General features: G+C 36.2%; 1 protein-coding gene across 1 annotated transcript; it reads right to left on the reverse strand.

Moving 5' to 3' along the window:
- Positions 1–2,114: 2,114 nt before the first annotated feature.
- LOC131944053 (adhesion G protein-coupled receptor E2-like) lies at positions 2,115–13,503 on the reverse strand. Its single transcript, XM_059304511.1, has 5 exons — positions 13,441–13,503; positions 9,866–9,955; positions 7,340–7,444; positions 6,117–6,245; positions 2,115–4,326 (listed from the first exon to the last, which is right to left on the reverse strand). The coding sequence occupies exons 2-5, from the start codon at positions 9,930–9,932 to the stop codon at positions 3,944–3,946; spliced, it is 684 nt and encodes a 227-aa protein (XP_059160494.1). The 5' UTR covers positions 9,933–9,955; positions 13,441–13,503; the 3' UTR covers positions 2,115–3,943.
- Positions 13,504–13,993: the final 490 nt, after the last annotated feature.

A 13,993-nucleotide genomic window follows, 5' to 3' on the forward strand; every position in this document is an offset into this window, starting at 1 on the left:
TTGTTTAAACATACATCAAAACTATATATATATATATATATATATATATATATATATATATATATATATATATTAGGTAATTAGGTAGGTGGGTAGGCAGGCAGGCAGGCATGCAGGTAGGCAGGCAGGTAGGTAGGTATGCAGGTTTGCAGGTAGGCAGGTAGGTAGGTAGGTAGGTAGGTAGGCAGGTAGGTAGGTAGGCAGGTAGGCAGTTAGGCATGTAGGTAGGTAGGCAAGCAGACAGGTAGGCAGGCAGGAAGGCATGCAAGTAGGAAGGCAGGTAGGTAGGTAGGCAGGTAGGTATGTAGGCAGGTAGGCAGGTAGGCAGGCAGACAGGCAGGTAGGCAGGCAGGCAGGTAGGCAGGTAGGTAGGTAGGTAGGTAGGTAGGTAGGTAGGTAGGTAGGTAGGTAGGTAGGTAGGTAGGTAGGTAGGTAGGTAGGTAGGTAGGAAGGTAGGTAGGTAGGTAGGTAGGTAGGTAGGTAGGTAGGTAGGTAGGTAGGTAGGTAGGTAGTTAGGTAGGTAGGTAGGTAGGTAGGTAGGTAGGTAGGCAGGTAGGTAGGTAGGCAGGCAGGCAGGCAGTTAGGCATGTAGGTAGGTAGGCAAGCAGACAGGTAGGCAGGCAGGAAGGCATGCAAGTAGGCAGGCAGGTAGGTAGGTAGGCAGGTAGGTATGTAGGCAGGTAGGCAGGTAGGCAGGCAGGCAGGAAGGTAGGCAGGCAGGCAGGTAGGCAGGCAGGCAGGTAGGTAGGTAGGTAGGTAGGTAGGTAAGTAGGTAGGTAGGTAGGTAGGTAGGTAGGTAGGTAGGTAGGTAGGTAGGTAGGTAGGTAGGTAGGTAGGTAGGTAGGTAGGTAGGTAGGTAGGTCGGTAGGTAGGTAGGTAGGTAGGTAGGTAGGTAGGTAGGTAGGTAGGTAGGTAGGTAGGTAGGTAGGTAGGTAGGTAGGTAGGTAGGTAGGTAGGTAGGTAGGTAGGTAGGTAGGGAGGTGGGTAAGTAGGTAGGTGCGTCATTATGAAATAATAGTGAATACATCATTGTTATGATGTGTGTTTTATCAGGTATTTTGGTGCGAATGAATGTTGTTGCAAGAAATATGACGAATGCATGTTTGATGACGCGGATGAAAGAGAGTGAAGTTTTGCCATAGGAACGGGTTGTTATGCTATGCAAGCTAGGTAGTTCGGACTAGGGAGAATGTGAGAAATACTTTGTGTAATGTCGATATCAAGGATAGTTTTGTGTTTCTTTATACGAGAATAGTAGTTGAATAATTATTGACCAAGAAAATAATAGGCATTGTGTAAAGTGATTATCGCCTGTATCGTGGTGATGGGAATGCACATGGTAGTGCTACGCTTTAAATGGTAGTAGATCACGTGATCAAACACGACACTCTCACAGCAGCCCTAACAGTCATGTATAAATGTGTCATCTAGTCCATATGGTCTTTGTGCTAAATTTCCCTTTTGCACATTTTTCGTTGTTTTTTTTTTGGTTGCGCATTTTTCTGTTTGCGCTTTTTTCTGTTTGCGCTTTTTTCCGTTTGCGCTTTTTTTCTGTGTGCGCTTTCTTCTGTTTGCGCTTTTTTCCGTTTGAGCTTTTTTTCTGTTTGCGCTTTTTTCTATGTGCGCTTTTTTCTGTTTGCGCTTTGTTTGCGCTTTTTTCTGTTAGCGCTTTTTTCTGTGTGCGCTTTTTTCAATTTGCGCTTTTTTTCGTTGCGCTTTTTTCCGTTGCGGTTCTTTCTGGGAACCTCTGAACCCACACTATACGCATCATATCATCCATTCGTTCAACATACGTGCGCACCAATATTTATTCGCCCCAATCTATATTGAAGACATGCATCATAACTACGACGCTGACGCATTTTATAGAGATAAAACCCAATTGCGAAGTACTATCTTCAGCGATTTGCTTGGATAATTGCCTAGAGGCCCTGTCTCAGCTTAATTCTAGTCTTGACATTTTCTATAACAGTCTCAGCTTTATTCTAGTCTTAACATTTTCTATAACAGTCTCAGCTTTATTCGAGTCTTGACATTTTCTATAACAATCTAAGCTTTATTCGAGTCTTGATATTTTCTATAACACATTTGAAATTAAAAAAAAGACACATATGCATACCGAATATGTTTTATTTCCCATTAGAACAAATAAAGATTATGGTAGATCATTTGATAACAAATGTTTGAAAAGATACTTTGGTAAAAGTAATAAAAAATGAAAAGAATAAATTGAAATCCAATACTTAAGCACAGCTTTTTGGAAACATTTGTATCTAGCTTACCAAAGCTTGACTTATACATTTTTCTACTGTTATAAAAATTATACTCTCTACTATTACAGAATATATACCTAATACTAACATTTGGAGAAAAAAATCTTAATCAGTTAACAACTTTCTTTCAGCGTTTATATTTTGTGTACAATAACTTACAAAATAAACTCAGATTAAAATGCGCAAAGTGTAAGCTAAAGAATATATTAAATACATGGTAAGAATAACAGACAATAAAATCTTAAAGTTTTTTTCAAACATATATTGGTATCTTCATTATAAAAAAAAACAAGCAAATCCTCATAACCCAACGTGTCGCTGTCTACAGCAAACATTAGCGATTCTAATTTTTAATCTACATAGACCTTTTTAAAAAAAAATAATAATGTCATTTTATAATCAGCAAAGACAATTGCTTGAAAATGTTAATCTTTTAAACGTTCATCAACCAGACTATACTAAAAAGATCGCTATTAATTTTGAACATCTGAAAATATTTCGTTCAAATACTTAGTGGCAAAGTATGTCTTGGCATGCCTTGTATAAACATAAATAAAATAGTGTTTTTGACAGCGTTCCTCTTTTTATTGTTCTAAAACTACTTTAGTGTAAATGATCATACGCATGGCCTTACAATGACACAGACTTCACACAATCAATGCAGTAATTTTTGTTTTGTTTTACAAATAGTCTCTTAAATCTATCTACTTATAAAACTAGTTAACAAACAGTTGCCTCAATGATTTTCTTTGAGTAGTCTAAATTGTGATGAGACCGGTGAGGTTGAATAGAAGAGCGACTGGCTGCTATCACGAAGGTCTCGAGGTCAGATATGGGTTATGATTTGTTAGTAAGGGACGTCCACCCAGCTGAGAATACCATCCCTTCAAAGTCCGAGGTTAAAACAAAACATCTTAACTTGTATTTATTTGCCCATCTAGGTCTAAAGATGAATCTTTTCTTTTATAATAAATTCTAAAGATTTATAAATAAGCTGTTTTAAACTATAAACTAACATAAATATAATGTTTACTGTAAAGTATGATATACATATTAAATACGGTTTATAATGAGAAGTAAAACCATCCTTAAGAAGCCCGACAAAGCGTTTAAAGAAAATAAAGATAGTTAATATTAAGTATACTTGTTCAGTATAATGCTTTTAAACCTAAAATATACAAATTTAAATTTTTCATTTGATTAAAAATAATTAATATTATTTTGATATATTTCTTCAATAAAATATTGTGTTTGAATAAAACCAAAGTAACACAATATAATCAACTTTCTACATACTCGGTTGTATAAAAACTTTAATTATTTCGCGTTCTGCAATACATCATTTCAATTTTTAAAAAAACTTGAACAACAAGATATTTTCAGCAATGTTCAGCAATTCAAAATATTTTTGTCTTCTTTAAACCGGTAAAAGAAAAAAATTAACACAAACATTTCCTAAATTCCATTACGTCACCAATCTTATATTGGGAACTGTGCTTTGCAATATAAGACTGGTGTCATAAATTCCCTAATGACACCTATCTTATATTGGAAGGACACTGATCTTATATTGAATGCTGTGCTTGCAATTTAGGATTTGTGTCATATATTCCCTTGTGACACCGATCTTATATTGGGTGCTGTGCATACAATCCAGCTTCACAACCGTGTTAAAGAGTACAAACCCCATATGTAAGCGCCGTACAACTTGTGGCAACAATCCTGTTCACATCTACCCCGATGAGGCAGTCCATGTCATCTGTGTTTGTGCTAGCGTCAAACCACTGCTCAAAGTCCACTGTGATAGGCTGGCGAGTGTCCTCCCAGATGAACTGCCCCTCATTCTCGATATCTGTGGCACCAACCCAGAAGCTGCTACCGTCCATATTTCTAGCCATTGTAAAAAAAAATTCAATGTCGTCCGCAGATCTAACCCTCACAGGTGTTGCATTCTTCGCCAAGCATTTGTTCTTTGTATTGTTATAAGTATCAACAGGAGTTAAAAAAATATAGCACAATCCATTATGTATAGTAAACCCATGATCTGTACAACCTGTTAGAAAATATACGAAAAGAATTATTTTGTTTTTAGCTTTTCAAAACGTGTGATACATTAATTAATAATTACTCTATATAATAATTACTAGCCTACCCGGCTGGGCCCTGCGCTGGACTCCGTGAAAAACCTATCAGTAAACAACTATGACTTGTGTGTTTATTATGCAGTTTATACCCGGCATTGCCCGGCTTTAGGAAATATATTACCTTTCGAATGAACCCTAACAACAACCAACAACTACCAAAGCACTAACACTAACGAAAACACACTCAAACACAACGTCGAAAGATGCCTTTGATTCAGAGGCGTAGCGACCCTTCCCGGCGCCCGGGGACAAACTTTCGATTTGCACCCCCGACTCGAACTTTTCATTTGCATCCCCCCCCCCTTAAACTTTCAATTTGGCGCCACCCCTAAGGTCGGCGCCCGGGGACATATGTCCCACCCCCCCCCCCCCTCGCTACGCCTCTGCTTTGATTCGATTTAGTGAAGAACTATAGTAACCCTTCTAATCCAAAGGCTATCGCACTGTATTAAACGACGGTAGGCGCCTTGGTGCTCATGGAAAACCCTGGGTGCCAAATTCTACCATGTGGGGGTGCAGGAAGACGCACTGGATTTGATTAAGTGATCGAATATAGTAACCCTTTTTATCCATAGTATATTGCAATGTTTAAAACGAAAGTATGCTCCATAGCGCTCACGAGAAGGCCCGAGGCGCCAAATCGCACCCTGTGTGGGCACCTGAAGATGCCAAGGATTCGATTTAGTCAACAACTATAATACCCCAAGCTTGTCCGCAAATCGAAAGATAGAAGTAAACATAGATGGCATTTAAGAGCGGCTTCTAAACTGTTATTGATTACAAATAATAATTAGTAAACAGTATGTTCAGTGTATAAAAATTAAGGGTCTACGACAAATACCCGAAATACTCTTGCCCGAATGCCGTTTGCCCGATGGCATTTGTCGCATTCAGGCAAGTGTCCATACAGGCATTTGTCGCATTCAGGCAAGTACTGTCGAATTCACAAATTATGAATTACTGAAAAGTAGAAAATAAAACAACTAAATAGCAGCGTATGATACGCCGCGAGTCGGCTCGTACATTACTATTTAAATAACTCTAAAGAAAAGTCTTCACCAATTCTACCTTCTCTACGATTGTAAACATTTGGCGTGAAAACAGCTCAGCAGATAGCGTCTAAGTCTAGTCTCTAGTGGACTAAATATATAGCTTGTAATAACATCAACAGTTGCATTACCTCGCGGACAAGGGAGCCTACTAATTTCAGAACATTTTAATTTATTCATAAAAAAATTAATTCGTCATCTAATCAAATTAAATTTAATGTAATATTGCATAGTCATCAGGTCTTGGACAACGTGCTGAATTTCAGAGAAATAAATTGGTTAGAAGAGCTCGAAATTTCGCTCTCGCGTTATGACCTAGAAGAAAGTTAAATAAAAGCTTGTTATAAAAACAATTTTTTCCCTTACGGCGAAGGTTTGTTCTTTTCACGATCTATCATGGAAAGTAATATTATCGGTAGTAAATAAAGAAAAGCAAGTGATTTAAGTTGTAAATCCTATATATATATATATATATATATATATATATATATATATATATATATATATATATATATATATATATATATATATATATATATATATATATATATGTGTGTGTGTGTATGTGTGTGTTTGTACTTTATGCACCTTTCATCCTACAGTCATGAAACTATATACACAAATAAATTTTACAATAAAGCATGACTTACTATCACACTTAGTTGGGTCTGTACTGTTGATTATGAATCCAGAATTGCATGAACAAGAGTAGCTTCCAATTGTGTTGGTACAGTTCTGTTGGCATGCGTTTTGATTTGGGTCTTGGCATTCATCAATATCTAAAAGCGTGTATTTTCAGAAATATTAACAAACACTGCGTAATAAAGATATCGACGATACAAAAAAGAAGGAAGAAGTAGCGCAGGTAATACACACTGCGGAAGGCTCACTCTAATTTGACACTTCGGGCGCTTGAGTTGAACCCCCTAAAAAGGCGAAAGAGAGGGCGCCCAAGACAGACATGGAGACGGAGCCGTCTTGACGATCTAAAAACAGCTGGGATGTCCTGACATGCTGCACAATCAACACACAAGAACCGTGCGAAGATTATGATTGAGGCCCTATACTCCACAAGGAGTAAAATCAACACACACGAACCGTGCGAAGATTATGATTGAGGCCCTATTCTCCACAAGGAGTAAATATGATTCATTCAAAGTAGGCAAATAAAGACATCATACTGTATATTTTTCTTAAGCTTCGCAGTTGCTGTTAGTATAGTTGCTGTTAGTATATCTAATTGGTCAAAACTCATTCATTTCAAACTAAAACTAAAAGCTATTGAATGTATTGCAAAAAAACATTTCAGTTCCTTTCCTCATTTTGTTCTTTTCCGTATGCATGCGAAACTATGTTTAAGATCAGTGTGTGTGTGTGTGTGTGTGAGTGTGTGTGTGTGTGTCTGTGTGTGTATGTGTGTGTGTGTGTGTTAGACAACGTTAAGAAATCGATTATACATTAAAATTGAAATTATTTTTGTTTGTTTGTTATTGTTAACCGAATAATGTTTACAAATTACAAAACTATACAAAGTCGCTCTTTTGAGTTATAATATTTCTGGGTTGTACATGACTACATGTAGCATGATATATCTACTTTTGACATTGATAATACAAGTTTTAATACATTTAAAAACACATTTAGAAACACTTCTTTTTTTTCATCAAAAATTATTTTGCCCTAATAACTCACATTATACACCCCTGAATTAATGTACTATCATTTTAGCTCTTTTAATGATATTCATGGGATTCGTCACCTTTTTATTTACTTTGGCGTAGTATAGTATACTATTATTATACTATTATTATGGTAAAATAGTTATTACTTTTCATAATTCAAAGACTACAATTACACTACGCAGGTAACCTACCTTGACATTTAGCAGGATTTGAAGGGCTGACGGCATAGCCTTGATTACACGCACAAACACGGCGTCCATTCACAATGTTAGTAATTTGTTCGCAGCGACAAGTTGCTGAAACAAAAAGTTATCGCATACATTGTGTATAAATATAAATGTATTGTAACCTATCTTTTACTTGGCTGTAAGCTGTTTGGTCAAATTATGATCTTCAAAATGTTCGTTTCACTGTCGTATAAACTACCCAACAGCTTACAAACTAACAGCTTCAAAAATTAAATCACAAACTGAATGAAGAATAAAATGTTAATAACATTTTTTTTCTATTGTCTTATAGAAACAAATTTATGTTAACATTAAATAATATAACACCAAAAGGAAGAGTCTCGAGAGACACATTACATATTTTTTAAAATAATGTGCGTGCTATTTCCATTAATATGATTATCAACAACGATGTTGAGTTGTTGTTTTCGGACTGCACTAGAGATTGAGTGTATCTGATATTGTAATAAAATGTTCGGTTACTAACCAAAATTTTAAAAAGCGTGAAAATTGTTTTTTTGTATTGTTTCACCGAAATGTAAATAAACATAGTTGGCCCTATTAGAAGGTAACGTGTTTTTAAATATTTTTTTTAAACGTTTTATGTTAGGTTGGGTTGGGTTGGGTTGGGTTGGGTTGGGTTAGTTTAGTTTAGTTTAGTTTAGTTTAGTTTAGTTTAGTTTAGTTTAGTTTAGTTTAGTGTAGTGTAGTGTAGTGTAGTGTAGTGTAGTGTAGTGTAGTGTAGTGTAGTGTAGTGTAGTGTAGTGTAGTGTAGTGTAGTGTAGTGTAGTGTAGTGTAGTGTAGTGTAGTGTAGTGTAGTGTAGTGTAGTGTAGTGTAGTGTAGTGTAGTGTAGTGTCGTGTCGTGTCGTGTCGTGTCGTGTCGTGTCGTGTCGTGTCGTGTCGTGTCGGTTCGGTTCGGTTCGGTTCGGTTCGGTTCGGTTCGGTTCGGTTCGGTTCGGTTAGGTTAGGTAAGGTTAGGTTAGGTTAGGTTAGGTTAGGTTAGGTTAGGTTAGGTTAGGTTAGGTTAGGTTAGGTTAGGTTAGGTTAGGTTAGGTTAGGTTAGGTTAGGTTAGGTTAGGTTAGGTTAGGTTAGGTTAGGTTAGGTTAGGTTAGGTTAGGTTAGGTTAGGTTAGGTTAGGTTAGGTTAGGTTAGGTTAGGTTAGGTTAGGTTAGGTTAGGTTAGGTTAGGTTAGGTTAGGTTAGGTTAGGTTAGGTTAGGTTAGGTTAGGTTAGGTTAGGTTAGGTTAGGTTAGGTTAGGTTAGGTTAGGTTAGGTTAGGTTAGTTTTGGTTAGGTTAGGTTAGGTTAGGTTAGGTTAGGTTAGGTTCGTTAGGTTAGGTTAGGTTAGGTTAGTTTAGGTTGGGTTTGCATATTGCTTATTATTAAGACAAAATTAAGACAAAATATATAGTATCATTAACTATTTCCTTTTTACTTTCTCGTATATACGAAGTATAGAGAAAGTCTTGTAATCGTGCAAAAAAAAAAAATCGAGATTTTTGCAAATCTCGACGTTTTGCATCTCACTGATACGGAAAAACATAATTTTGCAATCTTGTCCGTATGTCTGTGTGTCTGTGTGTGTGTGTGTGTGTGTGTGTGTGTGTGTGTGTCCGTGTGTAAACACGATAACTTGAGTACCGTTACAGCTAGGTTGATGAAATTTCATATATAAGTATTTAATCAAAATCGTAGATCCGTATCAACTTTTGAGCGATTTCCGATAACCGGAAGTGGTACTTTTCCTACTTTGAATTTTTCAAAAGCCTATAACTTGAGTACTATTTCAGATAGATAAATGAAATTTCATACGTAAGTAAAAGATCTAATTCTCTACCTTCTGTTAAATTTTGAGTCATTTCCGTTGACTGGAAGTAGTACTTTACGCTACTTCCGATTTCTCAAAAAACTAATGTAAATTTTAAAAGTAATAATAATATTGCGCACTATTATGCGCTTTTTTATTTCGCGTTCACTTGGTGTGCAATTAATTTGTCTACGAGATTTTATTCTATTTTTAAAACTTTAAGTATTTAAAATGGATTAAAAATCATGTCTATAGCCCGAGTTCCCATCCCCTGTTATTTTATATAAGAATATTCGAGAAAGTTTAGGGGAGATCACTCCCGGTTTATTTAAATCTATTTTGAGCGACACGAATTGTATGATTAACTACGCGAAGCACACGCTTTGTTCTCTAACCCTCAGACATGCCCTAAGAGTTGAAAAGCACAACATCGCGACGCAAGCGGTAGACTAAAATTATATGGGGGGAAAGAAAAATGTATCCGGCCAAATCAAACTTGAAGAAGGACAGAGGCTTAAAGTTGTCTACAATAAAGAAAGTTGCCAAAAACCCTATCCGACGAGAGATGTGGTTGTAGTTCCACAAACGGCTACTAATTAATAAGTCAAATTAGTCAATGGACTAAGCTTTTAATAAATTAGTCGATTGTTTTCTAAACCGTATGTGGTTGAAATTTACTTACCTTGAGCGTATGATGCACAGAAAAGTAGTACAATAGCTAGGTGCATTTTTAAAGAAGTAAACTGCATTTTCTTTCAGGGTATAATGTGATCTGAATGTGAAGGAAAAAATGACGACACAATGAACGCAATTACTTTGATTAGTTGTTTATAATTTATAATTTTGTTTTTATAAACATGTTCAATAAATAAGAAACAAGAAAATGTTACCGCTATTCACAAAGGGCCTAAATATGCCTAATGATCTAACGAATTTGTAAAAGAATACATTTTATTTTTAAACTCAGCCACCTTTTTTCCATAAGACAGACATAAAAGTGTAAAAAAAAATTCGATTTTAAAGGTTGTATATAAATGGTTTAAATTGTTTATATACACACGTGTTAAAATATATTTCTGCATACATTTTTTGCATTACTATATTCTAAACTAGTTTTCACCAATTAATCATTAAAAAAAATAAACTAAAAACTAGTTCTTAGTTATCTCTAACCTACTCAGATGTTATTAGTCGTGTATTTAATTTAACTAAATGATTTTCAATAGGATTGGCAATATTTTAATTAGAAGAGTAGCTTTTAAAAGCTTTCGGGGAAAACCATTTTATCGGCGTTTACTCGGTTCATTTACGACAAGCCCACAGCGTTAACTTTTATTTTTCTTTGTCAGCGGCGATAAACCCAAAGCATAGAGTTGGGGAATTTATAATATCTTCCCAGTTATTAATGAGTACGCCTTAGAACCTAATGTTATTAGGGGTAGGTAAAGTAGAGCTTTTCTGTTTAGTGACCTCTACATCTGAAAATATCGTCGGCCCTATGCAAAGCCGACAGTAAGTTCCTTAAATTGAGACAAGTGGGCTAAGAAAAACCTGGAGGACAGTGGAAGATGAGGATAGAGCTGCCGGGCTTAGGTGGGCGGAAATAATGAGAGCAGCTCCTAACCGAGTCCGGTGGAGAGGTGTGCCTGCAGCCCTTTGCTGCCCATGGGCCACAAACGAATAAAGTAAACAAGGAAATTAAGGTTATCACAAGGTCAGGATTCACGCAAATATAAGGGTGTCTGAGGGAGAAAATAGGAAAAAATTTTGCAGGGTTTCATTTATATTATGCTACAAGCAGACATTTTTTTAAATCGGAACTTGTTACATTATGCTTAAAAACAGTTACTCTATGTAATAAAAACTATACGGATTTATTTATGTTTTTGTATATCTACTTAGTTGACTGACCCAAACTAAATATAATACCCTCCATTCAATCGACTGGCCTAAACTCAGTTTAATACCGTTCATTTAATCAAAGCTCCGGAAGTTTTTGTTTAGAAACTTTTTGATTAGACGGTAAGCACAGTTTTGTCTGCAGTTAGATTAAGAAAAACAAACACAAGGCCGCACACGTTATAAACATGGAACAAATAAACCGGGAGTGATCTCCGCTAAACTTTCTCGAATATTCTAATATAACACTACGGGGGATGGCAACTCGGGACATAGACAATATTTTTAATCCATTTTTAATTACTTAAACTTTTTATAATAGAATAGAATCTCGTAAAAAAGAATTATACACCAAGTGAACGCCAAATTAAATGTGCATAAGAGTGCGGTATATTATTAGTACTTTATAAATTAATTGCGTGTTTTTTGAGAAATCGAAAGTAGCGTAAATTACTACTTGCGGTCGACGGAAATTACACAAAATTTGATAGACGGCAGAAAATTAGAACTTTTACTTACATGTGAAATTTCATTTATCTATCTGAAATAGTACTCACGTTATAGGCTTTTGAAAAATTGAAAGTAGAAAAAGTACCACTTCCGGTTATCGCTCAAAAGTTGATACGGTTCTACGATTTTGATATAATACTATATATGAAATTTTATCAACTTAGCTATAACGGTACTCAAGTTATCGTGTTTACACACACACACACACACACACACACACACACACACACACAGACACACATACACACACACAGACATACGAACAAGATTGCAAAATTATGTTTTTCCGCATCAGGGAGCCCTAAAACGTCGAGATTTGCAAAAATCTCGATTTTTTGCACGATTACAAGACTTTCTCTATACTTCGTATATACGAGAAAGTAAAAAATATATATCTAACAATAGATCTTATTGCTTTACTGAATGATAAAGCTATTTACAGATGCGTTCTTACACGATGATCGGATGTGACTAGTTAAACTCTTCTGAGTATGGCAGTCAACGTTTTTTTCCTCAGTAAAATATTTAATTTTCTACTACGCCTTTCACCAGTGTTTCTTCCACACTTTTTACTCCGTGGGGGCTCTTACAATTTTCCGGGGTGTGATGGGGGTGGGGGTAAGAGGCGTACTAAAATTCCAGGGGGGGGGGGACACTGGTAAAAGTATATATTTTCTATATGAATTATAATTCGTTCGGGGCTGGGGGTAGAGGTGTGTTGGCGTAGGTCCCCTTTCCCAAATAAATGCCTGGAAGAAACACTGCCTTTGAAGTTTCCTTACTTATCTGATTTACAGTTTTGTTATGATTTTCTAACATACAATTTAAATCCAATTAAATTTTTTATTACTAATGTTAATTTAGTCTTAGAATTAAATTGTAAATTAAAGAACTTGCAGATAATTAATCCAAACACGACTATCAAATTATTAAATCCCACTCAAATTTAAACAAACTATATTTCCAAAAACTTAAATAATTTGTTCATAAAGTACAGGTATATATTTTGTTATCAAGATAGTTTTTATTATTTGTACCCCTTACACGCTGATAATTGCGTTTTTATTATCTAATTTACTTCGTTAAAAAAATAAGCTATAATTTAAATGTTCAAAAGCGCTCTCAAGACCTTTGCGAATGGAGCAGAGCTAGAAGAGGTCGAAGACTTTAAGTACCTCGGCAGCTATATATCAGCAAATGGCAAGCACAAGCTTTCAACAGACTTGCTAAGATCTGGAAATCCTAACTGCAGCAGAGAACTAAAATAAGGATGTACAAGTCTAATGTACGTTCTGTACTCCTCTATGCTGCAGAGTCATGGAAACTAAACAAGAAAGGAGAGAGCCGACTCAGAGGCTTTGAGGGAAAATCCCTCCAACGTATCCTCAGAATTAAGTGGGACGACAAAGTCCCGAACAAGGAAATAAGACGAAGGACAGGTTTAAACGACATTGTTTCAGAAGTTCGAATGAGGAGATGGGTCATGTCCTACGCATGAGCAAAAGAAGACTCGCCAACATGACGCTGAAGTGGACTCCGCCTCTCAAGCGAAAGAGAGGAAGACCACTGGGAACATGGAGGAGAGAGATGGAAGAAAAAGTGCAGTCTACTGGCAAGACCTGGCATGAACTAAAGTGGCTCGCCCAAGACAGAGTGGAATGGCGGAGATTTGTTGCTGCCATATACTCCACAGGGAGTGATGAGGATTAAGTAAGTAAGTAAGTACTTCTTTTAAAAAAAAGCTATAATTTAAATGTTCATTAACGTAAAATCTATAAATGAAAACACACTCTATATCGCAGTAATGACATGCCTTTAGATAACAAGACGACATTAAAAAGAACTCACCACTGGAAATTGATTCACTGGAGTTGATAGTTTCAGACAGACATCCTAGGGGGCGTGTGTTGCTGATTTATACAGTCTGTATCAACGGGTTAGCCAATCAAAACACTTGTTAGAAACATTATTGCTGCCTATTAAAATCCAGGGGCAGTGACACGTATTAAATAAACGGAAAATTACAGCAGCTAGCATACATACGTGTATAGTTTAAATTAGAAATAGATGATTATTAAAAACATTTAGAAAAAATATTTTTAAAAATAAATAGGAATAGATGATTAAAAAGATAATAGACACATTGTTGACATAGTCTAGTTGAAGTAATCCTCGATTCATACACAAGAACTTATCATGTAATAAAGTATCCACGCCTATGTGAGCCCATTAAATCTAGCTTAATCCCCTGTTACAATCCTCGTGCGCGCGTGTCTGCCTAGTCTCAACCAATCGTGCTGAATGTACAATAGACCTCATTGAACTACTGATTTAGGTCAAAACCACAAGGATGGTGCGCGCATCAGACATCGCGTGGGTCGCGGGGTGGTAAAAGTCGTCA

This window comes from Physella acuta, unplaced genomic scaffold, assembly GCF_028476545.2.
Source record: "Physella acuta isolate Inbredline_101_S28 unplaced genomic scaffold, ASM2847654v3 ptg000479l, whole genome shotgun sequence".
NCBI lineage: Eukaryota > Metazoa > Mollusca > Gastropoda > Physidae > Physella > Physella acuta.

Coding starts and splice junctions, on each gene's coding strand:
- LOC131944053 (XM_059304511.1), bottom strand. CDS start 9,932: ATGCAGTTTACTTCTTTAAAAATGCACCTAGCTATTGTACTACTTTTC. Junction 6,246..7,339: donor AAATCCTGCTAAATGTCAAG/GTAGGTTACCTG, acceptor ACACGCTTTTAG/ATATTGATGAATGCCAAGAC. Junction 4,327..6,116: donor AGACCCAACTAAGTGTGATA/GTAAGTCATGCT, acceptor ATTTTCTAACAG/GTTGTACAGATCATGGGTTT.